The sequence below is a fragment of the Mauremys mutica genome, chromosome 3 (genome assembly GCF_020497125.1).
Source record: "Mauremys mutica isolate MM-2020 ecotype Southern chromosome 3, ASM2049712v1, whole genome shotgun sequence".
Classification (NCBI taxonomy): Eukaryota; Metazoa; Chordata; order Testudines; family Geoemydidae; genus Mauremys; species Mauremys mutica.
The window spans coordinates 36,860,598-36,887,134 of NC_059074.1; the positions used below are offsets into that span (position 1 = coordinate 36,860,598).

Consider the following 26,537-nt stretch of genomic DNA (forward strand, 5'->3'; position numbering starts at 1 on the left):
ATAGAAAATGGGAATTTCTTTATTATAGCACCACACACCATGGCCACAAATTATTATGCAAACTAAAGGACAGAATACAAAGTAAGCTACAAGGGTTAAGAAACAAAATGGAGAAAAGTTCCATCCTTAGAACAAGACATTACACATATTAGATGACTCATGAGAGGAAGGATGGTCCAGTGGGGAGGGTGCTGGCCTGGCACTTGTGGGTTCAATCCCCTGTTTGGCAATAGGTTTCTTGTGTGACATTTAGCAAGGTACTTAATCTCTCTGCATCTCCATTCTCTATCTGCAAAATGGGGATAATTGCATTTCCCTACCAAGCTGAGTGTTATGAGGAGAAACACATTAAAGATAGGGATAACAAATACCTTGGATAGATTGTAGTATTACAAATTAAGCACTTTTCAATACTTCATTAGTATTATGTTATTTATCACTCTTGTGATGTCAAAAATATTAATTAGATGTAAATCAAAAACATAGATTGCAAACAGTATATGTTATGCCACAACATATTTTGAATGCTCCCAAATACAGTGCATTAAACAAGTAAAATCAGATACAATTCTGTAATACCCAGTTTTGACCCTATATAAAATATACATTATATCAAATTTCACAGTGAAAGACCACTTACATATAAAGAAAAAATAGTCCCCATTCCATGGACAATTCAGCTTTAAACTATAGAATCACTGCCAGTGCCTCCATAATTGTTACAGACAATGCTATTTTACATTCAATTATTATGCAAAATTCCAGAAAATTGTTTGCCGTATCTGCCTTCATATATATCATTCGGCATTTTAATTACTACAGTATAAGCTTGAGTACAAAAATTTAGAAACACACACACACACACACACACCCTAAAGATGCCTGTCCATGGCCCCAACTATTCTCCATCATCATCACAGCACTTCCACCCAGAAGCCATGGTGCAAATGAGAGGTGCATAGGGAACAAGGCAGGTGTGTGCCCAGAGTAAGGAAAGCAAAGCAGTACTTGGGGCCACCTTTTCCTATCTGCAGTATATCGTGATCATGTGCCATCACACAAAAAACCTCGCCATGCCACGTGGAATCAGCCCCATGCTGAGCACTTTTTTCTCTCCAAAAGAAATGTTGCCTTATTCAGTACAATCTAGGCCCAGGGTCACAATTTTCAAAACTGGGTGTTTAGAGCTATGCTTCTGAAGCCATATTTACGCACTAAATTCAGTGACCTGATTTTTTTAAGTGCTGAGCACCCAATAGCTGCCACTGACGTCAAAGAGAACCCCGGGATGCTCAGCATTTTTGAAAATCAGGTCACTGATTTGGATCGCTAAATATAGATTTAGCAACATAACCTTAAGCACTCCGTTTTGAAAATCTTAGCCTAGGCTGGTAGAGAAACAGACAATATTTGGGTGTTAGGTTACAGCAAAAAAGTGCAAGGAAAAGGAGGGTTAAAATCATTCTGTGTGTTTTCATAAAGAAATATGTTTCCAAATTCCACCAATATATTGACACACACACAAACTTGAGGTTGACAGGGAGATTCAACCTGTCTTTCTTCTTAGGGTTTGGAATCTTGGCAAAATAATCCAGGAGAGCACTTTGTACTATCAGAAGGATAGGCTGTAGAGATGCTTATGAATACATAATTTATATTATGAATAATTATGAAATGCCTATATATGGGACATGAGTGAAAGCAGTAGACCATAAGTAGAGCTTTTTGACTGGCTTATAATTAAGACAGACATAACAATAAAGCAGAGCCTGTCTCTGATTTATTTTTATTTTAAAATGCCATTTCTTTTCACCAGTAAGACACTGCAGGCAGTGCATTTTAGGGTAATTAGTGGATTTACATAGTGGTTAAAATAATGATGAGCTATGATCACCCAGGGGTGCACTGTGTTATCATTGATTGATTTTCCCCAAAAAATGCATTTCAGCAAAAATATATTACATTCATTATTTTCCTAGGAGTAGAGAAGTCATTGTATTATTGTACAGCCATAATACATACAGAATTGTTATGTTTGAATTATTGCTGGGAAAAAGTCATGCTTAGTTTAATGCATGTGTACCATTCAATGAATATATTCAAGTTTCTATAACAGGAGGAAAAGTGAACATCCATTCTATAACCCTTAAAGTCTTTTTTAGAAAATCCTCTTCATTTGCTTGTATAAAGCAGAGTCCGTGGGAAACCCCAGAGACGCATCCTACTTACACCTCCATCAGGAACAATAACGAGTCTCACATGAGTGATTACATCCTGCATTTGTAGGGCAGTACCGTCAAAGAAATGCCTCTTGTTAGGCTTAAGCTAAAACAAAAATGTAAGGTAAAACTGGCGTACTTAAATACTGCCTTTTAACAGAATAATTGTTACATATAGACAGAAGGGTGCATATGTCCACTAAAACTTTAGCTACAGATAAAATAGATGAAATTCAGGTACACAGAGAAGAAGCTACAAAATTCAAGAATCCAAAATAATCTCCTTATCATTTGATATACTGTATAATGCTTCTCCATCCCCCAAGAAAACAAAAAGAAAAAGATCATGAAAACAAGATGTGTGTCCACTTTTGCTTACTATACTGTGTAGTTTTGTCCTTGTAGTGTTTGGAAATTGATCTACTCATATAAAAACCTACAAAACGCTTTTTTTTTTAAGCATTATTTCAACGCAGCCAACAGGCTATAGGCTAACAGTCCACAGTGCTCATATGATCTAGAAATAAAAGCCTTACCTTTGTAACAGAAAGCAAAGGGTTCCATTTTGGATTCTGTTTAAGGTTCCATTTCTGTATTATACAATCTTTTTCTTCTTCTGTGTTCAAAACACAGGCCTCGAGTTTGCAAGTATCTGGAAAGTTACCTGATGGCAAACAGTAACATGCTTTTGTATATTTTTGTCGCATTATAATTTTCTTAAGATAAATTTATTTTATGAACTAAATTTAGGCTTTCAGAGCTGAAACACAGAGTAATGAATTTCACAAAACACAGGTTTGATTCTTTACGTTTGTACTGCAGTGATGGCTAGAAAAAATAAGTAGAGCTGGACAAATAATTAAAATGCTATTTACAAATATTTTAATATAAAAAAATCACAAAGCTTGTATTTATTCATTAATATTAGTGAATTATTCACCGCCTCTGTCACCAGGACCAATAATGGAAAACATACACATAATTTATTCCATAAATTCCACATTCATCATACGATATTTGTTCAAAAAAATACATTTTTCTACAAATACTTGAAACCTACTGCTTGAAGGAATATGGTTTGACTCTTTGTAACAATTAATATAGAGTGCTCAGATTCTCCAATCCGTTTGATTGGGTGACTTTAATGGAATCAGGATTTTAATGACAAAATTCCCACGGACTTCAATGGAGCCAGGATTTCACCCAGTGACTGCCCTCAAAGATTCCCCCAGCATCGAGGAATCCTCCCCTGACTTAGGGCAGTCCTGGTGCTGATATGCCCAGCAGAAGGGAGATACGCCCTAGATGCCCCCAAACTTAGCTGATCATCAACTGCTGAAACAGTTTAATTCCACCTTTCCCAGTGGTCCTGCACAATATATCTATGGTACAACATATATTTTTGGTATGATCAATAAAATATAGGGGACAAACAAGAAGCATTTGTTTTACCTTTAAAGTGATTAGTGTCTATTTCAATGTGAGTTATTACACAAGGATGTGCCAGCCGGAAAACTGCCCATTCACTCCCTGGCATGAGGAGGATACCTTTCTCATCAGCCTGAAAATAAGAGGGAAAAACCTTTTACATGGTTCGGTGAATCACAAAAATCAAAAAGGTAAAGGCAAGGCATGGTACATTTTTGCATTTACTAGCTGAACTTGGTTTCTTAAAAGTACATTTTACTTTCAAACTATTGAATGAATCTGATTAAACACCGGATCCCCAACCTCCCTTCTGACAATGAGAATTTTTTCTGCAAAGAACTACATTACCCCAGTAAAGCTACCTTCACGGAATGGGTTAGAGCCCTATTAACAGGACTGAGTAAGATATGGAATCTGCAGGTCAATACAAATACATGTGTATTTAAATGCATTTAAAGAGAGAATTCACAAGAGATTCGGTATGTTTTGTTATGGATAGCTGTAAGATGATGAGTAGTTTCTCTTTAAGAAGAAATCCCATTTTTAGAGGCTGAAAGCCAAAATCATCCTAATTTTAAAGTTCCAATAAAGAAAAGTGAACTAAAGGAGTAAACAAAGTGATCCCTTTCCAGGTGCAGGTCCCAGCATTCCAATCATTCCACATATCACATCATATGTAATTCTTACAATAAGCATTCAACCTGTTTTCCATTATTTAGGGCCTCCTTTGCCATCAGTGGCAAAACTCCTATTGACTGCAATGGATGCAGGATTAGGCCACTAATAATTTGCTCCCTTTAAACCTGCTTGCACATTTCTCAATAAATGTTGCATCCTTTAACTTTATTATTTTATCCATTTCTCTCTCTTAAGAACCTGGATTCCCAAAGATGATAGAGCTGTAGTAATAATCATCTCTCACATTAGTATAGTTCATTTCATTATCAAGAGAGGTTAAGAATCCAGACAGAGGTGGTGAGAAAAAGACAATCCATATAGGGCCTAATAGCTTTGAACTAGACCTAGAGAATATATTGCAGTGCCTACAACATGAGTTTCTGCTACCTCCTGGGAACACAAGACACTCTAAGAAAACATTATTTTGAGATTTCTTTTAAATCTTCTCAAGTTTCTCTCACACACACACAAATATATATACATACACCTCTTGGGGGGAAAAAGAATTGTAAACAGATCTAAAATCAGAACTGTAACTCATTTATTCCTTACTTTTAAAACTGGTGGCCTGTCCGGTCTTCTCGCTGTTTCCCAACCATCTTCCATGGATGATGCTCTTCCTAGCCCTACAAAAATATGTAACTGTGAACAGGCTCCCCCTTCAGCTCCTGGAAACCCTGGCTGGTAAGTGCTTTTTGTGAATTAAGCAGCACATACAGTCCATCAGGGTATCTCCACCAAGTGTCTTTATTGATGTTTATATTCCAAGTACATCACAACATAGCAGCAGTCATATGTAGCCCCTCTCCTTTCTTTTCCTGTCGTTTTATGGTGCAGCAGACTCAGCATGTGAGACTATGAGCGTCACCTACCTCAGTTTTCACACAAGCAAACATCAATGTCCTGTATCCTTAAGAAAGCGAAGTGACCCTTTTTTAATGTTACCCCACTTTCCCAGTACTCTTGCCAGTCCTTTTGGACTATCTTCTTTCATCCCAAGGCATTGTAGATTCTTTAGGACTAACTTTTTCTCTATGTAATTGTCCTTGCATTGCACAGCAGATACTCAACTCTTTCTTGGACTTTGCATGCATCACACAACCCATCTTTGTTCTTGTTTAGCAAATATAAGTTACCATTCAGGTCACAGAGACCTGTTAGCACACTAAATATAGTTAATTCATTTCTTCTGTCATAGTTATTAAGTACACTACTATCCTCAAGTTTAGGACATATTTCATAGAACCTTCTTTCTTTTTTCTCTTTGGCCCATAGTTCTTGCCATTGCTTCTTAAGTTCTCTCTTAACCAAACTTCTGATGTCCTGTTTACTCAAAGAGATCTGTATATCAACCTCCTAATTTTAAGGCATTTTTCACTGCTTTATCTGCCATTTCATTGCCCAGTATCCCAACATGCACCAGAATCCACACTATTACAATGTGTATACCCATTTGTACTACCTTTGATTTAGTCATTCCTGTTTTATGTGGCTCCCCTTCTAACCACCATTATACCTGATAAAGAGTCAGATAGGATAGAATAACAGTCATAGCTGGGCATACATCCCTTATCCAGGTGAATCCATTTGTGTCCCATGGAACAGATATGGTGAATGCTGCTATTGCCATGGTTGGATCATCGCTTCTGGTGCAGGAGAACCACATGGTGTAGTGTGATCACATCATTTTGGAAACCTGGGATAACCAGCAGTGGCTTCAGAACTTCTAAATTATGAAACAGACCTTCATGGAGATGTGCGATGAGCTTGCACCAAACCTCCCACACCAGAACACTCGATTCAGAGAAGCCATACTAGTGCAGAACCAAGTGACTATTGCCTTGTGGAAGCTAGCAACACTAGACAGCTACCTGTCAGTTGCAAACCAATGAGGGGTTATAAAGTGCACTGTTGGCATCATGGTTGTGCAGGTTTGCAAAGCAATTAACACTGTGCCAACAGTATGCATGTCAATTCAGCCATCATAATGACCACAAAATTGGATAGACTCAGATTTCTGAATTCCAAATTCAGAGATACAAAAGGCCATTCCCACTCTACCTGTGTAGTCTTCTGTAGAGTCATTGGTAGAGATTTGGCCAGAGAAATGTTGAGCCATTTGCCATGTATAATCTCATAAGTCATAGTCGTCATATTTAATGGTCCTGCTCTTCCCTTTGTTTTTTCATATAATTCCAAATCCACAACGAGAGAGACAACTGTCCAGCTATAGTTCGATTTCCCGTGACTAAAGATTTTAATTTCTCCAGACCTTCCTTTTCACCCAAATCTTTTATGCATCTTATGACCCAATTAGCATAAGGGAGTTTTTGTGGTGCCCAGTTACTTCTTGTCTATTTAATTCTCAACAGTCTTCATATATTTTTGTATTCTTATCTTCACTATTTACATTAACCTTAGCCCAAAAGACAAAATCTAACAATTTAATCCTTAAATTTATAGGCATTTCTACAGACACAAAGGAGTCATAATACTTGCACCACATGCAAGTCACAGAGCTTGGGCTTGGATCAGCCTCCTTTTTTGTGTATGCTGATTTCGAAGCTGAATTAAAGGCTTAGCATCCATAATATATAACTGGTCTTTTTAAATGTCCTGTACAGCAATAACAACGTGTTCCTATCTGTACCCCAATTGTTCCCAGCAGATTCATCCTATCTTTACATTTAGTCTTGATGTTATCTATATAACCTTTTTAAGTTCGTTTATCATCTAACATAACTTCTAAGAATGTAAAATTTTGAACTACCTGTATTCTTTCTGTATAGAGATATAAGTTCCATTCTCCCCAAACTTCCTTTTTTGTGAAGATCATTCCCTTTGTTTTAGCAACTGAACTTAAATCCCCAAGTATCTCCCCATTCTGACATTCCCAGCCACCTCTTTCATTGTCTCTACAGCTATCTTACGTCTTCTGTGCTTGGTCCATATAACACAGTCATCAGCAAATAGAGTAATACTTATTCCTGCTCATATACTCTCCGGAGATCATCAATCATAACATTACATAGGGTTGGGCTGATAATGCTCCTCTGTGCAATACCGTTAGTAAGTTTATAAATATTCAAAAAAGCCCCCTCCACCCTGACTTGTATGGTTCTATCACTTAAGAAATCATTTATCCACCAGAACATTCTTTTTTATTCCAATTGCGGATAGTGTATACAGCAAGCCTTCCCTCCATACCATGTCATATGCTTTTTCAATATCCAAAAAGACAACTGTTATAAACTCTCTTTTCCTCATGTTTTTTTGTATTTCTGTTTCTAATCTTACAATCTGATCAATTGTGCATCTTACTTTCCTGAAATCACTTTGTACACAATTTATAATTTATTTCCTCCCCCCCGCCCACCAAGTATGCTACTATTCTCTAATTTATCATTCTTTCCATAATTTTGCCTGCACATGATGTGAGGGCAATAGGTCTATACGCATCAGGTACTGTGCATAATTTGCCATGTTTTGCTTGTTGCCAATAGTATTCCTTTTCCTCATATATTATATAACTTCAGTAAATCTTTTAAACTCCCTACTGGTAAGTGCTTAAGCATTTCACTACATATACTATCTTTACCTGAGACTGTTTTTACTGTGGTCTATAGCTTTTTTGAGTTCCTATATGCTGAAATTTTCATGTAATATGTCATCTTTATATTCTACTCAGCCATGTAAGAATATATCCCATCCCTCTCTGCTCCCTGTTCTTTAGATACAAATGCTTCTATTCCTTTTTCTTCTTCCTAATCTGAAGCCATTCCTCACCCCATTACTTCTTCTCCCTCATTTTCCAACATAACTTCCAGCCTTTCACTTTCAGTCTATTTCCAGCTATAGTCAGCCACCAGCCCAAGCTGCCCCAGAGTTCCAAGTCCAGCTCTCAGCCTCTCCCAACCTCACCAACAGCTAGCTCCAGCCCCCACACTGCTCCCTGGCTCAGCCTTTTATACTGCTTCCTTTCTTCTCAGAGCTATCCAGCTGGTGAGCTAATTAGCTCATCAGCCCCCCAGGTTTCCTACAGGTGCAAGTGATCTCTTCTGCCCTTTCAAACCCAAACTAAGTCCCTCCTACTCTGAGGGCTTGTATACACTACAGGTTATATTGATATAACATGTAAGCTACACCATCGTAAGCACCAGTATGGACAGTTCTGTCAGTTGGAGAGCTTCTCCCACTGACATAGCTACTCCCTTTATGGAGGTGGTTTTATTATGCCAACAGGAGAGCTCTCTCCTGTCAGCATATAGCGTCTTCACCAGACATGCTACAGTGATACAGCTGCATCAGTGCAACTACACTGCTGTAGCGCGTCTAGTGTAGACTAGCCCTAACTACAACCAGTGTTCTGGGTGTTCTACGAGACCAGGGTGCTGGCTTCCAAAGGGCTCAGTTTATAGCTACTAAGAGCACCCTGTCACAGTAACACAGTGGAGGGTATTCTCTATAAATCAGCTGTGGTTTCTCTCTGCTTTCAATGTTTCTTCTGAATTCAGTGCTCAAGAAAGATGCTAGATTGTAGTTTCCAGGTATGTCAGCTTGCTGCATATCCACTGAACATGTACATTGCAGGAAATGGATATGCTTTTTTCATCACATTGTCCCACCAGTATGCCACAACCATAACCAGGCAAGCCCATTTCTAGAGGGACCAGAATAGTTGTTACTATGTTCAGTTCAGTCCTTTGCTTCTGCTGAGACTGCCAGTGGTGGTGGGTTTTGTGATGTGAACATTTCTACACAGGGATATAAACCGAGAGCATCAAAAGAGAGGACAGATCATATCCCCCAAGAGCCACATGCGGAGGAGTGCTCCACCCATGGATCTCCCTTCTTCCACACGGAAGGAAGGCTCTGGCCCCTCCAAAGCACCATTTCCTCTCCCTCCCTGACTTTCCAGACCTCCTCTCCACATGATCTGGGGTCTATGTGAGAGAGAGGATGGAATTTGGGAAGGGGCAGACCAGTGGTGGAAACATTACAGCCCCTGCCCTAGCCCAGTAGAATTTCCTTGAAAGAGTTAATACCACCCCAGACTATTCACTATTTTGCATAACACACCCTCCACCATTCCCAGAACACACTGGGGTCCCTGCGAGCCACTTGAGGCCAACAGGGAGTCCCTGGTAGCATGGCTCCAGTGGAGTCTCACTGCCAGGGAGCTGAGGAGTATAGGAGAAGCGGATGGCAGGGAGTTCAGGACCTCTGTATGGATGAATCTTGCAGATTCCAAGATATCTGCCATGTTTGGGGCAGCTTTTCTGTGGTAGAAGGAACAAAACCGTATTGTCTACATGCTACAGGGGATTCTCCATGAGGAAATCCTTGTGGTCTTCCCAAAGTTTTTGCCACAGGAGAAGATAATCTGGGCTCTGGCTACAGAATGAGCCATCTAATTGTAACAACTTATATTTACTACTGACCAGTGGCCTAGAAGTGAAATCCTTGTTTACAGAGGGCATTAGAAATCCTGGCCCCTATGGAAGATCTCATCTATCATAAATTAAGTTATCAAAACAAATTTACTGAATTGGTAAGTTCATATAGCTATGTGGGTAGGGCCCAGACCCGCATCTCATGTGAGTTTTGTTTGAGAAAAGACTACAGGACTGAATCATAGTTCAGTAAATTCTACTTTAAACCAGTTATTATGACTACTGTGCCCAAAGAGGGAGTTTTGTTAAACTGCATAGGAGAATGATTAACATTGATTCTATGCTGTGAATACAGTTTACTTTTAGTATTTAAAACCAGAAATAGTAATGCCTTTAACTTACCTAGAATATTTCTTGGGTGGCCTAACTGAGCACTGCTAAATCCAACACAAATACCTCCATTCTCCATTGCCACCAAGTCATCCAAGTCATTTGGGCCAGAAGCTGACCTGTCTTTCTGAACAAAACCATACACTTTGAAACGTGCAATCCCACCATCTGTCAAAAAATAAAATTACAGTGAATGATTTTATCTTTAAGAATGAATAGAACCATGAGGGCCTTGCTTATACATATTCAGAAGCAGAGTACAGCACAGATGGCAAATGCAAGATGTACTTTCCTTTTAATCTACAGACTTTGGAATGAAAGGAAAGAGCTTGGATTTCAGTGTGGAAGCTGATCACGACACGTTTCCACACAGGGATTCTGTAGTTTATGATGTCATTAATAAACATCAAGGCCAGTAGGATATCCATGCAACACGTCAGTGTGCTAATAATCCACAGTGCAGTCGAATCTGAGAATACTGGCAATCCCTTTAAACCATTGTGTAGAGTTGTAGTTTATAAAATTCACACTAAAAATCAAAGGGCAAAACTGATAGAAACATCAAACAAGTTTTATAACAACAACACAGTTCTGGATATATTTGGGCATTCTAAGTATACTCGGTCCTGTCTCGGTGTGCTCGGGATGGATTAGGTGATCTCTTGCGATTCCTTCCAGCCTTGCATTTCTATGATTGCTTCAAGGTTACTTCTCATGAGCATTTCAGAAATTTGTTAAAAAGCCAAAATATTATTTTAAATGACAATTGAACATTTTTCTACAAAAGAAGCTGCTGTTATACAGTGCATCCTTTATCCAGATGTATACTAATGCATTAGGAAATTTCAATCAGGCAACTGTCATGTCTGGGGATTGGGCAGTCATGCTTCATGGTCGGAGCAGTGATGGTCAAAGGCCAGGAACAGCACCAAAGGCAGAGCTAGAGTCAGGAGCAGGAGTCCAAGAGCTAGAGAAGCAGGCCCAACACTACAACTGGCAGTGGCAATAGAGTCCACTTTGTTGGAACTTCTCCTGGGCTTATATAGGGTGCCTAGACCAATCAGGGGCCAAAGAGGAAGCTGTCTTTCTGACATGGTACTTCTTGTGGTGTTTATCTCCACAGGATCTACACGGCGGTGTGCAAGGCTGCCGGGCAGTGGTGTATATATTTTTTAAATTGAAATCACCAAAAAGTTAATTAAACTCACAAATTTTGAAATCCCAAGATATGCACATAACACAAAGAGGCTTCTCTAGCTGACCACTGGTCCCTCATAATTGCTGCAAGAAGGCCCCATTCTGACTGTCCATGAGCTTTCTGCTCCCTGCCACCAACTTTTATGTACAGAGCTACTTTTTTTGTCTCCCTGTTCTGCTCCATCCTCAGCCAGTTTCTCTCACCTATTCACCCCATACTGCTTCCTGTGCATGCTTCACACATAAATACATAAGTGAGATCAGTATCAGGGAAATGAAGAAAAGAAGGGTGGGAGAAACCGGTTGTTCCTACCAGAAACAACAGCTTTAGCCAGGACTGACATTGCTTGGGAGCCCTGGTCTGGCACCTCCTCCATCTCAGGTCCTCCTTCCTTCACAGTCTAGTGCTCTGGCCCTGGAAAACTGCCAGACCCCTGAAAGTATAAAACTGCTCAGGACAGGCTAGTCTCCTAAGGGCTGAAGTCTATCTCACATAGCTAAAATCACCTTTGGATCACTAAATGCAATCCAATTGTCAGAGAGAGGGTTATATGCCTAAAATAGATTCCCACTATTTCCCTGTTAGCTGATGTGTTCATTTTGGAACTATTGACTATCTAGCAATTGTCTGAGACAGGGTTGCCTAATCCTGTGACCCAAAGATAAAGAAACCTCAGCACATTTAAGGCAAAAAAGACTCAAGCCTAAAACACTAGCATTCATTGCACAAGGAGCCTAGCATTTGAGGGTGCTTCCTTGTTTTTCTGCTGATTTCTGAAAGTCAGATTTTGCTGCATTCACTTTGAATTTCACAGGACATTTTCTGGTTCTGAACCCCAAAACACCAAGTGAACTTAATGAGATGCAAATTAAGTCTATTGACTTAGAATCATGAACCCCATGTGTGGCAGGGTGCAGGAATACAATCTAATCCCTAGCAGGGCCGGCACAACCCATTAGGCGACCTTGGCAGTCGCCTAGGAAGCTAACATTTTGGGGGCGGTGACCGCAGTGGCCAGATCTTCCGCGGCCTCTCTTGGGGGTGGCATTTCGGGTGCGGGACCTTCCGCCGCCTTTGTCGGGGGCAGCATTTCGGGGGCAGGACCTTCTGCCACCTCGGGTGGCAAAAAAGCTGGCGGCACTCCTGATCCCCAGTGCACAAGGGCGAACTCCAGATGCCCTTTGAACACTTGTGAAAAAGGAAGGGCTGCTGGAGAGAAAGAGGAAGGGAAGAAGAGAAGAGGACAATACCTGGGGGAAGTCAGGGCTCCCTACCCAGACTCTGAAGGTTAGGCTAGCCTCTTGGCTGGGAAATTTTTTGTTTGTAACCCTTTTGTTTTTGTTAATTTGTTTGCTTTGTATTTATAAAGATTATGCCGTGCTAATAGACTTTACTGCCTATTGTTGTGTCTTGTTTCTGCTTGACCATCCCACTAGCCAACCAAAAGCAGTCATCTAATCTAATCATCATACCAAGTCTTATACCTAGCCCAGCATTTTGCTAGTTACTTTATTTCAAACTAGTTGCTCTCTTCCTGTTCTGATGGCAGCAGTAAGTGGGATTGGATAGACACAGAACCAGCCAAGAGGTTGTTAAATACCATTAAGAACTAGGAGTATTTGTGGCACCTTAGAGACTAACAAATTTATTTGGGCATAAGATTTCGTGGGCTAAAACCCACTTCATCGGATGCATGCAGTGGAAAATAATGTAGGAAGATATATATACACACAGAGAATATGAAAAAATGGGTGTTGCCATACCAGCTATAACGAGACTAATCAATTAAGGTGGGCTGTTATCAGCAGGAGAAAAAAAATATTGTAATGATAATCAGGATAGCCCATTTCCAACAGTTGACAAGAAGGTGTGAGTAACAGTAGGGGGAAAATTAGCATGGGGAAATAGTTTTACTTTGTGCAATGACTCATCCACTCCCAGTCTTTATTCAAGCCTAATTTAATGGTGTCCAGTTTGCAAATTAATTCCAGTTCTTCAGTTTCTCTTGGAATCTGTTTTTGAAGTTTTTTTGTTGGAGTATTGTGACTTTTAGTGTAATTGAGTAACCAGAGAGGTTGAAGTGTTCTCTGACTGGTTTTTTAATATTATAATTCTTGACATCTGATTTGTGTCCATTTATTCTTTTGCATAGAGACTGTCCGGTTTGGCCAATGTACATGGCAGAGGGGCACTGCTGGCATAGGATGGCATATATCACATTGGTAGATGTGCAGGTGAATGAGCCTCTGATAGTGTAGCTGATGTGATTAGGTCCTACAATGGTGTCCCTTGAATAGATATGTGGACAGAGTTGGCAACGGGCTTTGTTACAAGGATATGTTCCTATGTTAATGTTTTTGTTGTGTGGTTGCTGGTGAGTATTTGCTTCAGGTTGGGGGGCTGCCTGTAAGCGAGGACTGGCCTGTCTCCCAAGATCTGTGAGAGTGAGGGATCGTCCTTCAGGATAGGTTGTAGATCCTTGATGAGGTGCTGCAGAGGTTTTAGTTGGGGGCTGAAGGTGATGGTTAGTGGCATTCTGTTACTTACTTTGTTGGGCCTGTCCTGGAGTAAGTGACTTCTGGGTATTCTTCTGGCTCTGTCAATCTGTTTCTTCACTTCAGCAGGTGGTTATTGTAGTTTTAAGAACGCTTGATAGAGATCTTGTAAGTGTTTGTCTCTGTCTGGGGGACTGGAGCAAATGTGGTTGGTTGTATCTTAGAGCTTGGCTGTAGACAATGGATCGTGTGATGTGGTCTGGATGAAAGCTGGAGGCATGTAGGTAAGTATAACGGTCAGTAGGTTTCTGGTATAGGGTGGTGTTTATGTGACCGTCGCTTATTAGCACTGTAGTGTCCAGGAAGTGGATCTCTTGCGTGGACTGGTCCAGGCTGAGGTTGATGGTGGGATGGAAATTGTTGAAATCATGGTGGAATTCCTCAAGGGCTTCTTTTCCATGGGTCCAGATGATGAAGCGCATCAATGTAGCGCAATTAGAGTATGGGTGTTAGGGGACGAGAGCTGAGGAAGCATTGTTCTAAGTCAGCCATAAAAATGTTGGCATACTGTGAGGCCATGCAGGTACCCATAGCAGTGCCGCTGACTTGAAGGTATACATTGTCCCCAAATATGAAATAGTTGTGGGTGAGGACAAAGTCACAAATTTCAGCCACCAGGTTGCCATGACATTATCAAGGATACTGTTCCTGACAGCTTGTAGTCCATCTTTGTGTGGAATGTTGGTGTAGAGGGCATCAGCTGATGTGCACGGGCTGAAATTGTGGAAAAGCGGCATCATTTGCTCCATAACCTCAGCCGTGCAGAACAGACTAACACAGCTACCACTCTTAAATACCATAGTTCAGGAGTCTCTCTCTCTCATTCTCTCTCTGTGTATATGTGTATATATATATGTATATATATATATATGTATTATCTGGATATATAAAAATAAATTACCTGGATAGATATTGAGCCTTATGTGAGTCCATTTCCTCTTACAACTGACAGAAAAATAATTGTGGCTAGTATCAAGGTATCTTGGTTTCAACTCTTTCATAGGAACCAGAAGAGTCCATTCATCTGACTTCATCTGATAACAAATATTGATTAATTAGTTGTCTGAGTCAATGTGACGGATATTCTTCTTTAGTCCATATGTTTATTAATTAGGATTAATACAGCCCAGTATGTTCTAATATATTTGAGCCCTTATTTCTCTACCCCATACATGCTAGAATTCCTTTATTAATCACCTGTGTGGTATTTGCATTCTAAGCCCCAGTGTTTATACAGCTTCAAAATAATTACCTTTGAGTTGAACTTTCAAAGAAATTCATCAGTCATGTAAGAAAGTTTGAAATAAACCATCCATTTTTGAGGATTGACCATTCAAATGAAGGTGGGGTTTTCTTTGATTAAATGCGTAGGGAAGTACTTTCTATTTTCCCAATGTTTTATTTACAAATAAATAAATACATAACGCTAATATAATGTTGAAGCTGAGATTTTCATTACAAAACAAAAATGAAATAAAGAGTTAAGGAGCCATATTCTGCTCTCAGTTACATTTGGTGTCGGTCTGAAGTAACTCCACTGAGTTTCAGTGGACTGACTTGATTTACACTAGTGTAACTCTAGTATATATTCCTAGAACAACCTTAAATCCAGGTGCAATGCAACACAGACTTTATAGGTCTGATTCTTCAGTCCTTACTCAGGCAAATATCCCATGGTATTCAAGGGAGGAAGAATGGATGATCTTGTGATTCAGAGTCAGGAAATTGAATTTTTATTCCCAGCTCTTCCACAGACTTCCTATGTGACCTGTACATGACCATTTTCAAAAGTCCCTTAAATTTGGGTACCCAGCTTAATATGTTTAAAGTATCTAAAGCAGGGATAGGCAACCTTTGGCACGCGGCCCGTCAGGGAAATCCGCTGGCGGGCCAGGACGGTTTGTTTACCTGCAGCATTAGCAGGTTCAGCCAATCGCAGCTCCCACAGGCTGCGGTTCGCCCTTCCAGGCCAATGGGGGTTGCGGGAAGCAGCGTGGGCCAAGGAATATGCTGGCCATCACTTTCTGCAGCCCCCATTGGCCTAGAACGGCGAACCACAGCCAATGGGAGCCGTGATCGGCCAAACCTGCGGATGCTGCACGTAAACAAATCGTCCCGGCCCGCCAGCGGATTTCCCTGACAGACCGTGTGCCAACGACTGCCGATCCCTGATCTAAAGTCTGACACCTAAAAATGGAGGCATCCAACATGAGGCCACAAGTAAGCAAGATTCATTGGAACAAAGTGGAATTAAATGAAGAAAAGCCTTGTACAGGACAACTAAACTGTCATGTCAATTATATACTTCACAGTAATGGCCTGTTTATTTTTTTAAAACATAATAAGTGACTTGAGAACTCTTGAAAGGTGCCAGCCCTGAAAAATGAAGTCCTATACTCAAGGCAGAGGTACAGCACAGGCGTGCAAACTTCTCTAGGCTCTCCTACAGATACATCTCAACACTGTTTTGGAGGTGCCCCTTCTAAATGTGAAAGGATAATTCAGTTTCCATGCCCACTAAATTGTTGCCCTCTTTGCTGACAGTGCCAAAGTAAATGTGCTCGTTAAAGCCATCAGCACAATTGGTATTATGGACACCCGCTCACAAGGATCTGGATTCAGATCAACAGTCATTCTAATAATAGATCTCTGAAAAGCCATCAGAGTTCAACATTAACGCAGAATCAAATTAGGCCTAATTCCAACTATGATCTAGAAGTAAAAGCTTCTGTATCCCATTAGAATCCCAAGAACCGCCCAGCCTCCAACGGACTATACCTTCTTGACAGCTTTTAACTCTTCATCTGAAGCTGCAGTTCCTATCCTGTCCCCTCTTGGCGAAAACTCTGGTAAATCCACTGCAGGAGCAATATAAACACAGGCATAATCAGTAACTAGTGCTACTGTAATATTTTTGTTTTTACACTAAAATATATAGAATGACAGAAGTAGTAAAAGCACTATTTGATCAGCTGAGTAATGCCATCACAAGAAGCTCATCATTTTGTAGGAATACTTATTTTGGGTGGACCATGCCTATAAAAATATATTATGCTGGAAGTGTATTTGATATATTATTTCTACTAACAAAAATAAGTCATTTAGCTTAATTATTTCAATTTTTTTTTGTTTTACAATAGCTCAGATTTTTCTCTTTGAGCTAAATCCCACCTCATCTTCTCCAGCCCCAGGGTGATCCCTAGCAGTGGAACCACTGCAGTTCTGCTGTACAAAGGGAGGGCTGTATAGAAGACAGTGGAGGAACATAGCCAGGATATGTAATATCAGGGCAGAACGGACCCACTCAAGCAACGAGTGTGGCACCAGGCAGGGAAAGGAGGAGATAGAGCCAGGGCAAGAAGGAGGAGAAATGATGCTAAAAGATTTTGCTCCTACATGGTTTTTCATAGAATCATAGAATCATAGAATCTCAGGGTTGGAAGGGACCTCAGGAGGTCATCTAGTCCAACCCCCTGCTCAAAGCAGGACCAAACCCAACTAAATCATCCCAGCCAGGGCTTTGTCAAGCCTGACCTTAAAAACCTCTAAGGAAGGAGATTCCACTACCTCCCTAGGTAACCCATTCCAGTGCTTCACCACCCTACTAGTGAAAAAGTTTTTCCTAATATCCAACCTAAACCTCCCCCTCTGCAACTTGAGACCATTACTCCTTGTTCTGTCATCTTCTACCACTGAGAACAGTCTAGATCCATCCTCTTTGGAACCCCCTTTCAGGTAGTTGAAAGCAGCTATCAAATCCCCCCTCATTCTTCTCTTCTGCAGACTAAACAATCCCAGTTCCCTCAGCCTCTCCTCATAAGTCATGTGCTCCAGCCCCCTAATCATTTTTGTTGCCCTCCGCTGGACTCTCTCCAATTTATCCACATCCTTCTTGTAGTGTGGGGCCCAAAACTGGACACAGTACTCCAAATGAGGCCTCACCAGTGCTGAGTAGAGGGGGATGATCACATCCCTTGATCTGCTGGAAATGCCCCTACTTATACAACCCAAAATGCCATTAGCCTTCTTGGCAACAAGGGCACACTGTTGACTCATATTCAGCTTTTCGTCCACCGTAACCCCTAGGTCCTTTTCTGCAGAACTGCTACCCAGCCATTCGGTCCCTAGTCTGTAGCAGTGCATGGGATTCTTCCGTCCTAAGTGCAGGACTCTGCACTTGTCCTTGTTGAACCTCATCATATTTCTTTTGGCCCAATCCTCTAATTTGTCTAGGTCCCTCTGTATCCTATCCCTACCCTCCAGCGTATCAACCACTCCTCCCAGTTTAGTGTCATCTGCAAACTTGCTAAGGGTGCAGTCCACACCATCCTCCAGATCGTTAATGAAGATATTGAACAAAACCGGCCCCAGCACCGACCCTTGGGGCACTCCACTTGATACCGGCTGCCATCTAGACATGGAACCATTGATCACTACCCGTTGAGCCCGACCATTTAGCCAGTTTTCTATCCACCTTACCGTCCATTCATCCAGCCCAGACTTCTTTAACTTGCTGGCAAGAATACTGTGGGAGACTGTATCAAAAGCTTTGCTAAAATCCAGAAATAGTAAATAGAAATCTCGTCATAGAAGGCAATTAGGTTAGTCAGGCATGACTTGCCCTTGGTGAATCCATGCTGACTGTTCCTGATCACTTTCCCCTCCTTTAAGTGGTTCAGGATTGATTCCTTGAGGACCTGTTCCATGATTTTTCCAGGGACTGAGGTGAGACTGACTGGCCTGTAGTTCCCTGGATCTTCCTTCTTCCCTTTTTTAAAGATGGGCACTACATTAGCTTTTTTCCAGTCATCCGGGACCTCCCCCGATCGCCATGATTTTTCAAAGATAATGGCCAATGGCTCTGCAATCTCATCGGCCAACTCCTTTAGCACCCTCGGATGCAGCGCATCCGGCCCCATGGACTTGTGCTCGTCCAGCTTTCCTAAATAGCCCCGAACTACTTCTTTCTCCACTTCTTTCCCATCATTCACTGTGGAAAGGCCACACCCAGAGCCATGGATACACTTCATTCATTCTAATGGGGTAGTTCTTGAGCCATCTAAAGCTTGGTGGGAAGGGTGGTGAGATTTCTCCCATGGTACATCTGCTTGGCACCCAGCCTGACTACTCAGGCTGGTTTTCTGGACTCTAGGTTTAGCCCTTTTTGGAGGATTTTCTTTCTTTAAGAATTAAAAAATGTGTAATTCTCTAAAACGTGTTTTGTTATTAAGCACACACAACACCGTGGGGTAAGTGATGTGAACTTGTGATCTAAAACAATGAAAGTAACAGCTGTATTCTCCCATCATTCACAGCCTTGGTCACCCAACGTTTCTGACACTGCACTGCCAGAAGTGCTGTTTTCCCAAGGTGATATTTCCAGGAATTACATCACTCCAACCACTAACTCTGCAATGCCTGAAATTTAACTATTTTATCTACCATAAGAAACAATTTATTGTACTTAACTTTATCCCATAATAATAAGACTCTAATAGTAGCAATACAATGTAAGGCACAAATAGCTCTTCCACTAAGATACCTGGAGATCTGATATAAATTAATGTATTAGTTACCTTGCGTCAGACATGCTGCTTGAATTGATATACGAGGAGCACAGTTTCCAGCAAAGAAAGATGTGTTTACCTCAAATCCACAGACAATACCTGGTACTCCCAACTGGATAATACACCAATCATGTCCTGAAAGACAGAGGACAAACTGCTTTTCTAGCTAGTTTAATATAACATCAGGGAATAAAAGCAGCAATTTACTTCAACAATATTTAGCAGGTACAATCCTGCTTTATAAATATGTTTAAGAAAAGGGCTCAAGCTGTTAACTTTAAATCCAGATACAGTCCTCCATATGACCAAAATTTGGAGGTGTTCAGTTCTGTGGTTTTGTAAAATCAGCTTATGTGTAAAACAATCCAAAAGCTACAACACATTCCAATTAAGTTTTGAAGGAATTTTCATGTAATCAAAACCTGAAGAACTCCATAAAGACACTAAGCATACTTGACAAAACATGAATAGTACCAACTTGCTGATTGTTATAGTGGCATTTTGAAGAGCATTAGATGTTTGGATTTTAAAAAGCTGTGTGGTTTCCTAAGGCCTTGGACAGAAAATCAAAAGATAAGCTGACAACTCTTTAATAAAGAATTATGCCAAACTTGGCTATCTGGTTGCCTTTTCTCAAGATGTGGCGATGTGCATGTATTTGGGAGAAAAGATGAGCTCAGATGACAGAATTTGGATTCAGATCTGGATTTCGAAACCCAGAATTTTGAGTGTGCTTGTACCAGGGAGTTTGCTTCACACCAAATAGAGGACATTTTAAAAATTCAAAGACCTAAGTCTAGATTTTGAATACATCTAAGTTTAGGGGCATTTGGATCTAGCGTTTTGGTTTGGGTCCATTTCTATTTTGGAGTGAGCAATGGCAGGTTTAGGAGTCTCTCCAAATCACTACAAGTGTATATACAGTACTTGTACTTCAGATAAAAACAAAACACAAAAGAGCAGGTCATGACAACAAAAGCCATCACAGAATGTACACTTAAAGCACAAAAAGAACTCAAACTCCCAGGAAGTTTGTAAGCTGTTTCTGGAGCTTTTTCAGTATGCATTAAACTCATGAATTTATCTACTGGTTAAACGCTTGCCATTCAGTAGGACTGTGTAAAAATTGAAGGTCTGGATTCATATAGATTGGACGAACCCAAGCCAGTAGTTTTAGTCCATGTGGTGGTTCACACTGTGAAAGATTCATTTGGAGTTTCTGGTTCATTCAGTCCCAGCAACCCCAAGCTCACCACTCTCAAAACTGGAAGGCTTCATAATGATGTCAGTCAATGTCATCTCCTCTTCCCACCTCTTCTGCAAATCCCCTACTGTTACTATTTATTAAGTGACTAATATTAAGTGTATTACCTGGAATCCTTTTCCTCCTTGTCTCCCATCCATCCATCCACTTGCCATAATCAGTAAATTCGTCTGGTTTAAGAACTGGACTCTCCTTCTAAAAAATAAATATGAACAACAGGCCATATTCTCTCCTCAGTTATACCAGTACTATGCCACTAAGCTTAGTGTACTGAGCACTGAATTTTGACCAGCACAGAACATGCAGGTTTCAAGTCACTTGACTGATTTTATTAGTAAAGGAGCATATAGGTGTCATTCTAGTCTCTAGAAAAATATCAGATGCATCAAACAATGGGTTTATACTGATCTACTCGGGCTGAGGAGCTGGACTTCCATGTGCCAGTTTTATTCTTTCAGTTACATATCCAGGTATCAATCCAGAGTAACCCCACTGATTTCAGTGGAATTTTTGCCTGTGTAATGATTGTAGGAACAGTTTGCTAACTTTTTTTGTATTTTAAATGGAAGTATTTGAAATTCATCATAAATTCTAATCAGAGCAAAAATGTACTTTGAAGTTGCTTCCTCAAAAGAGGGGTAGTCACAGGAAGAATGTGTGCAAAGAAAACTAGTTAACCTAACTAGTTTTAAGATGGAGCTTGAAAGGTGTATGAACAGGATTATATGGCAGGTTTGTCAGCAAATAGCAGGAAACTGGACTCTGCAACATAGGAGGTCCCTTCCACTCTTCAGTTCCTATGTTCCTAAATGTTTGGGCTAGTATTTATCAGGTGATGAAAGGAAATGGTAGTTGAGGCAAGGGCAGAGGGGAAATCACCGAAATATTTTCCACTGTACTGTAATGCCTGAATTCTGATTATACCTGAGAACCTAGTAATGAGACAGCAATTGAAATAAATCACTAATCAAGAATTTTGTAATCATAATCAAGCCTCTACAAATGTTTCCTTTATCAAAAGTAGCAAGAGCCACTGGTCACAATGAAGATGTCAGAGGGGTAATAGGGGCCACCACCCTTCATTATTACCAACTGGCTCATTGTACAGCTACCTTATAGTCACTTTGCACAAGTGTAAATGACTTCATAATGGAAAAGACAATGCAGAACCAGATCCTTTGTTTCCGGTTGCCTACAGGCTATAACAGTGTTTTGGGGCACGTGACAGGACTCTATTAGTAGCACCCTGGTCACTGAGGTTGCTCCAGCATTGAGAAGAGTACAGGCTTAATTGAAGCCAACTAATCAATTTCCTTTGGGGATCACTGACCACTTGGGTGGCGATTGCTGGGATAATGGGGCAATTGGCTCAGTAATTGGGAGGATATTAGTGGGAGAAACATAGCAATCAGACGGTGAGCCTCGGGCTGAGGAGTGAAGGCTGTGTGGAATCTTCTACTTGCTGTAACCTTGCAGTACCCTGTGATACTTTGTAAGGAAAGAATAAATACACATGTGGTGAAAATGTGTGGTATGTTTGTGACTGAGAGACCACACAGACTGGCCAGGCAGTGCACTACATGGGGTAATGACTGAGGTGCCGTGAGACAGGGAGACATCTGGCCCTTCTTTTATGCTCAAAACAAAAATGCACATGCAAAAATTCCTTCTTTTTCATGTCTAAAACTGGTCAGATGTTTTCTTTTGGAAAATTCTGTTCTGTGGAATTGACGTATTCCTGCGGAATGTGTCCATTCACTCATAATGTTTGATGGAAGCCAGGCATCTGGTTTCCTGCCAGCATGCCGACCCACTGCCTGCCTCCCTGGGCTCCCCACCACTGCTTGGCAAGTTGCCTGGTAAGATATTGTAGAGCCTAAGGTCCCTCTGGCTCTCTAGGCTGCCCAGCTTCTCAACTGGCAGGCATCCAGCTCACCGCACAGCCAGGGAAGCCAGACAGACAGCACAGCTCCCCAGGATGGCCAGCTTTCCGGGCTCAGGCTCTCCAGCAGCCCACCAAGTGAGATGTTGAGGAGCAAGGGCCCTCAGGCTCACTAGGCTAGCCTGTTCCAGGCTCCCCAGCTCCCAGACTACCAACGGAGCTGAGTGGTCCGGTAGCCAGCTCTTTGGGCTACTCGGAAAGCTTGGTGGCCCACTTCCTGTCTAGCCAGCTTCCTGTCTCTAAGGGCTAACTGGGGAGCCACTGGCCATCTCCCTGATAGCTGGCTTCCGTGGACTATAGGCTACCTGGGAAGGTGGGTGGCCAGGTCTCTGGCCACCAAGTTACCCAGCAGCCCACCTGGCTGACTCTCCAGCAGGCCTAATCTCCAGGCTGCCCAGCTAGTCACTTCCCCAGGCTCCCAGGGAAGCCGCCAGCCAGGGAGCTTGACAGGCAGGCAGCCAGCAAGCGAAAAACTTCCGTTTCGATTCTCCCAACATTGAATGTTTCTGGAAATTCTTTCCTGCACAAAATTTCAAATTTTTAACATTTTATCCTGCTCTGGTTCTCTCTCTCTCACACACACACACACACACACACACACACACACACACACACACACACACACACACACACACACACACACACACACACACACACACACTCTCTCTCTCTCTCTCTCTCTCTCGAAGAAATTTCCATTTTTCAGCCAGCTGTATTCATGGTGTTAGCATTGGGCTTGTTCTTGGGGCTTGTTGTGGTTTCATTGTTCGTGGGGTTTTTCTTGGTGCATCCCTCAAGTTCCTCAATCTCTAAGGGTATGTCCCCAGCTTGAGGAGACATATCTGCACCAGCTCTGATCAAATTAGCACACTAAAAATAGAGTGTACCTATGGTGATGCAAGTGGTGGGAGGGGCTTGCCACACTAGCATCTCTGACAGGATTTTACTTGGGGGGGGCGGCACTAGCCCCTCATGCTGATCAAATCTCCACAACTACAATCTATTTTTAGTGCACTAGCTCAGGGGCTTTCAACCTGTGGTCCACGGATATTTAGGGGTCCGTAGACTAAGTCTAAGATTTCCAAAGGTGTCTGCACCACCATTCGAAATTTTTTAGGGGTCCGCAAATGAAAAAAGGTTGAATACCACTGCAATAGCTTGATCGCAGTTGGAGTGAGTATGTGTCCTCAACATCCCCCTCTCAAAATGTAGACATACCTTAGGAGTGAGACTCCTGCCTGGATGGCATCTTTAGAGAAAAATCTTGGACCTAGTAATTCTGCTTCTCAGAAGACTTATCGTTTAGGATTCACATTCATCCACCCACCTCCCTCAAAGTTTGAAGGGAAGCCTATTTATTATTATTTATTTGTATTGCACTAGCTCCTATTGTGCTTGGCACTGTACAAACACACAGTAAAATGGCAGTCACTGCCCCAGACAACAATCCTGGTTTATGACAAGAGGCAAGAGTTGGATGAAACCAGCCAATGGGCGGGATGCAAAAGATGAAGTAGCAATGGGAAGTACTTCACATAACGCACAGTCTACTTGTGGAACATATTGCCAGGGGACACTGGAAAGTCCAAAAGTATAATGGGGTTCAAAAAAGAATTAGACACATTCATGGAGGATAGGTCCATCAATGACTATTAGCCAAGATATTCAGGGACGCAATCTCATGCTCTGGGTGTGCCTAAATCTCTAACTGCCAGAAAGTGGGACTGGATAACAGGGTATGGATCTCTCAATAATTGCCCTGCTCTGTTCTTTCCCTCTGAAACTTCTGGCACCGGACACTGTCAGAAGACAGAATACTGGGCTATATGGACTGTTGGTCTGATGCTGCCTGGCTAGTCTTATGTTCTCATAATAATGCAAGCATGTTTTTGCATAATCAGTGTACACAATGGGGTTTGCTTCCTGCACAAACATCTTCAGCTGGTGGTGTTTAGCTCTACATCTTGATGTGTTTGTATTGTTCTGCATTTCAGAGGCATTAATTTTTCAATGATTGGCTTGATTCTATTTGGTGAACTTTTGCTTCTTGCTAATTTAGGATGTGACTGGAAGGTTCTACGTATTACAGTTACATTCCACACACAAAAACCAATGGGGACCAAGGAGGTCTTGTGCTTCTACCCACTCCCACTGCCCTTAGACAACTAAGGAAGTTCTGCCTGTCTCAACTAGGGAGCCAAGAACAAGAATCTTGCAAAGGGAGAAGCAGAATTACAAGGTAAGTAATTTTCCTGTAAAGCCAATGGAAGTAGTTTCCAAGTAACGTATACATGAAATTGCAGAGATACATTACAAAGATCAGTTGTCGTTCAACATTTATATTGTGACAGTGCCTAGAGGCCAGCCAGCTCAGATCCATTAATATTGTGCTTGGCACTGTATAAACAAAATAAATGTCAGAAATTAGAGCTTGCAGCCAGAGCCGTCTCTAGGGGATGGCGAATTGGGGCGACCACTCTGGGCCCCGTGCTTTGGGGGGCCCTGCGGGGTGATGCAATTGGCCGGCGCTGCATGGGCAGCAGGTGAACCGCTGGCTGGAGAGGCTACCTAAGGGAGAGCGCGCTGGGAGGGAGAGCATGTGGCAGTGCCACTGAAGCCTCCCCAGCCCTGGGAAGATGGGCGGCATGACCCCAACCCTCTGGAGTCATGCAGCACCGCCAAAGCAGGGTCCTAGGGTGGGGAGGAGTGTGGGCGTGGCCATGCCTGGCTGTTTGGAGAGGCACCGCCCCCCCCAGCCTCCCTTACCAGTCCATGCAAACCCTCCAAAGCAGTGAATGTCAGCCAACCATACCTTTAAGAGATTCTCCGCAGGAGCAAAAAAGTCATCCGTTGCAAATATAATCTACACAAATAAAAAAAAATTATTATTATAAATATATACTATTTTATTTCATTTCCTAGTGAAATGTTATCCAGTAAAAAGAAAATATTAAGTTGCCTAAAGGCTTATAGACATATACATATAAGACCATATTTAAAAAAAAAGGATTTCTTTCATTTCTTTTTCCAATACTCCAATGAACCTGCATAGAAACCCACTGAATTCAATTCTTTGTTTGAGGATCAGGCCCCTACTCTTCTTTCTGCATCTTTGTATGCATTTCTCTTTCCAATACTGTACTCCAATGAACCTGCATAGAACCCCATTGAGTTCAATTGTTTGCTTGAGGGTCAGGGCCTCACTCTTCTTTCTGCATCTTTATTTACAAAATTTTTACCTACTGCTGTGACATAGAGAAGGGTTTGTTTCATTTTCTTTGTAAATAACTCATGATGCGTACACCTGGAAAATCTCCACCTTCTTGAGTGGTTCCTCAGACTAGAAGCATTGTTATGAGGATTCATATGACATGATGCAGAAAAAACAAGTGGACAAAATATCTTTTTAATCACAAACCAGGCTGTCCTTCCACTGAGGAGTCTTACCTCCCCTTAGCTGCAGGACAAGAAGCCCTGCTAGTGGAAGTATACTATTGGTACCTCCATCAATGAGATACAATCCTGTATCTGTGAATATGTATTTCTGTTTTGTACATACATGTGTTAAACTGAACAATCTTAAGGACATGGTTCATTTTACAGCAGAGCACCTTTTTCTTTAACCTTCGTCTAGTGTTGAGAAAAAAGTTACATTAACTATATTGCGGGGGACTTTTGTCCCCCAAATGCATTCAGAAACTAAGAACAATTCTTTAATGTTTTAGGTGAAAAATCTTTATTTAAATATCAAATTGAAAGAACTAGCTGGAGTCTCATTCAATGTGAGTCCGTATGCAATTTTCACACATCAGCATCAGTGTGGAGTTGTCAGCGCATACAAATTCACTACATTCTCCACATTGCTTGTGGTTCTTATGGTCAGCTGACCTTGGGCAAATTTAG

General features: G+C 41.4%; 1 protein-coding gene and 1 long non-coding RNA gene across 4 annotated transcripts in view; one reads left to right on the forward strand and one right to left on the reverse strand.

The window, feature by feature from the left end:
* The window catches only part of LOC123366073, a 56,116-nt gene that overhangs the window by 10,933 nt on the left and 18,646 nt on the right, over positions 1-26,537 (forward strand). Inside the window, exon 2 of the long non-coding RNA XR_006577904.1 lies at positions 24,694-24,873. This is a non-coding gene — a long non-coding RNA (uncharacterized LOC123366073). The remainder of the gene's footprint in view (positions 1-24,693; positions 24,874-26,537) is intronic.
* ALLC (allantoicase) overlaps positions 4-26,537 on the reverse strand; it is a 32,486-nt gene continuing 5,952 nt past the window's right edge. For all 3 annotated transcript variants that reach the window (XM_045009158.1, XM_045009160.1, XM_045009161.1), the window contains exons 3-12: positions 25,447-25,497; positions 20,800-20,887; positions 19,438-19,563; positions 16,640-16,719; positions 14,763-14,895; positions 10,121-10,276; positions 4,878-4,951; positions 3,672-3,780; positions 2,756-2,883; positions 4-2,325 (exon numbers count right to left, since the gene is read on the reverse strand). In XM_045009158.1, coding sequence (XP_044865093.1) covers positions 2,173-2,325; positions 2,756-2,883; positions 3,672-3,780; positions 4,878-4,951; positions 10,121-10,276; positions 14,763-14,895; positions 16,640-16,719; positions 19,438-19,563; positions 20,800-20,887; positions 25,447-25,497 — 1,098 coding nt within the window. In that variant the 3' untranslated portion in view covers positions 4-2,172. The remainder of the gene's footprint in view (positions 2,326-2,755; positions 2,884-3,671; positions 3,781-4,877; positions 4,952-10,120; positions 10,277-14,762; positions 14,896-16,639; positions 16,720-19,437; positions 19,564-20,799; positions 20,888-25,446; positions 25,498-26,537) is intronic.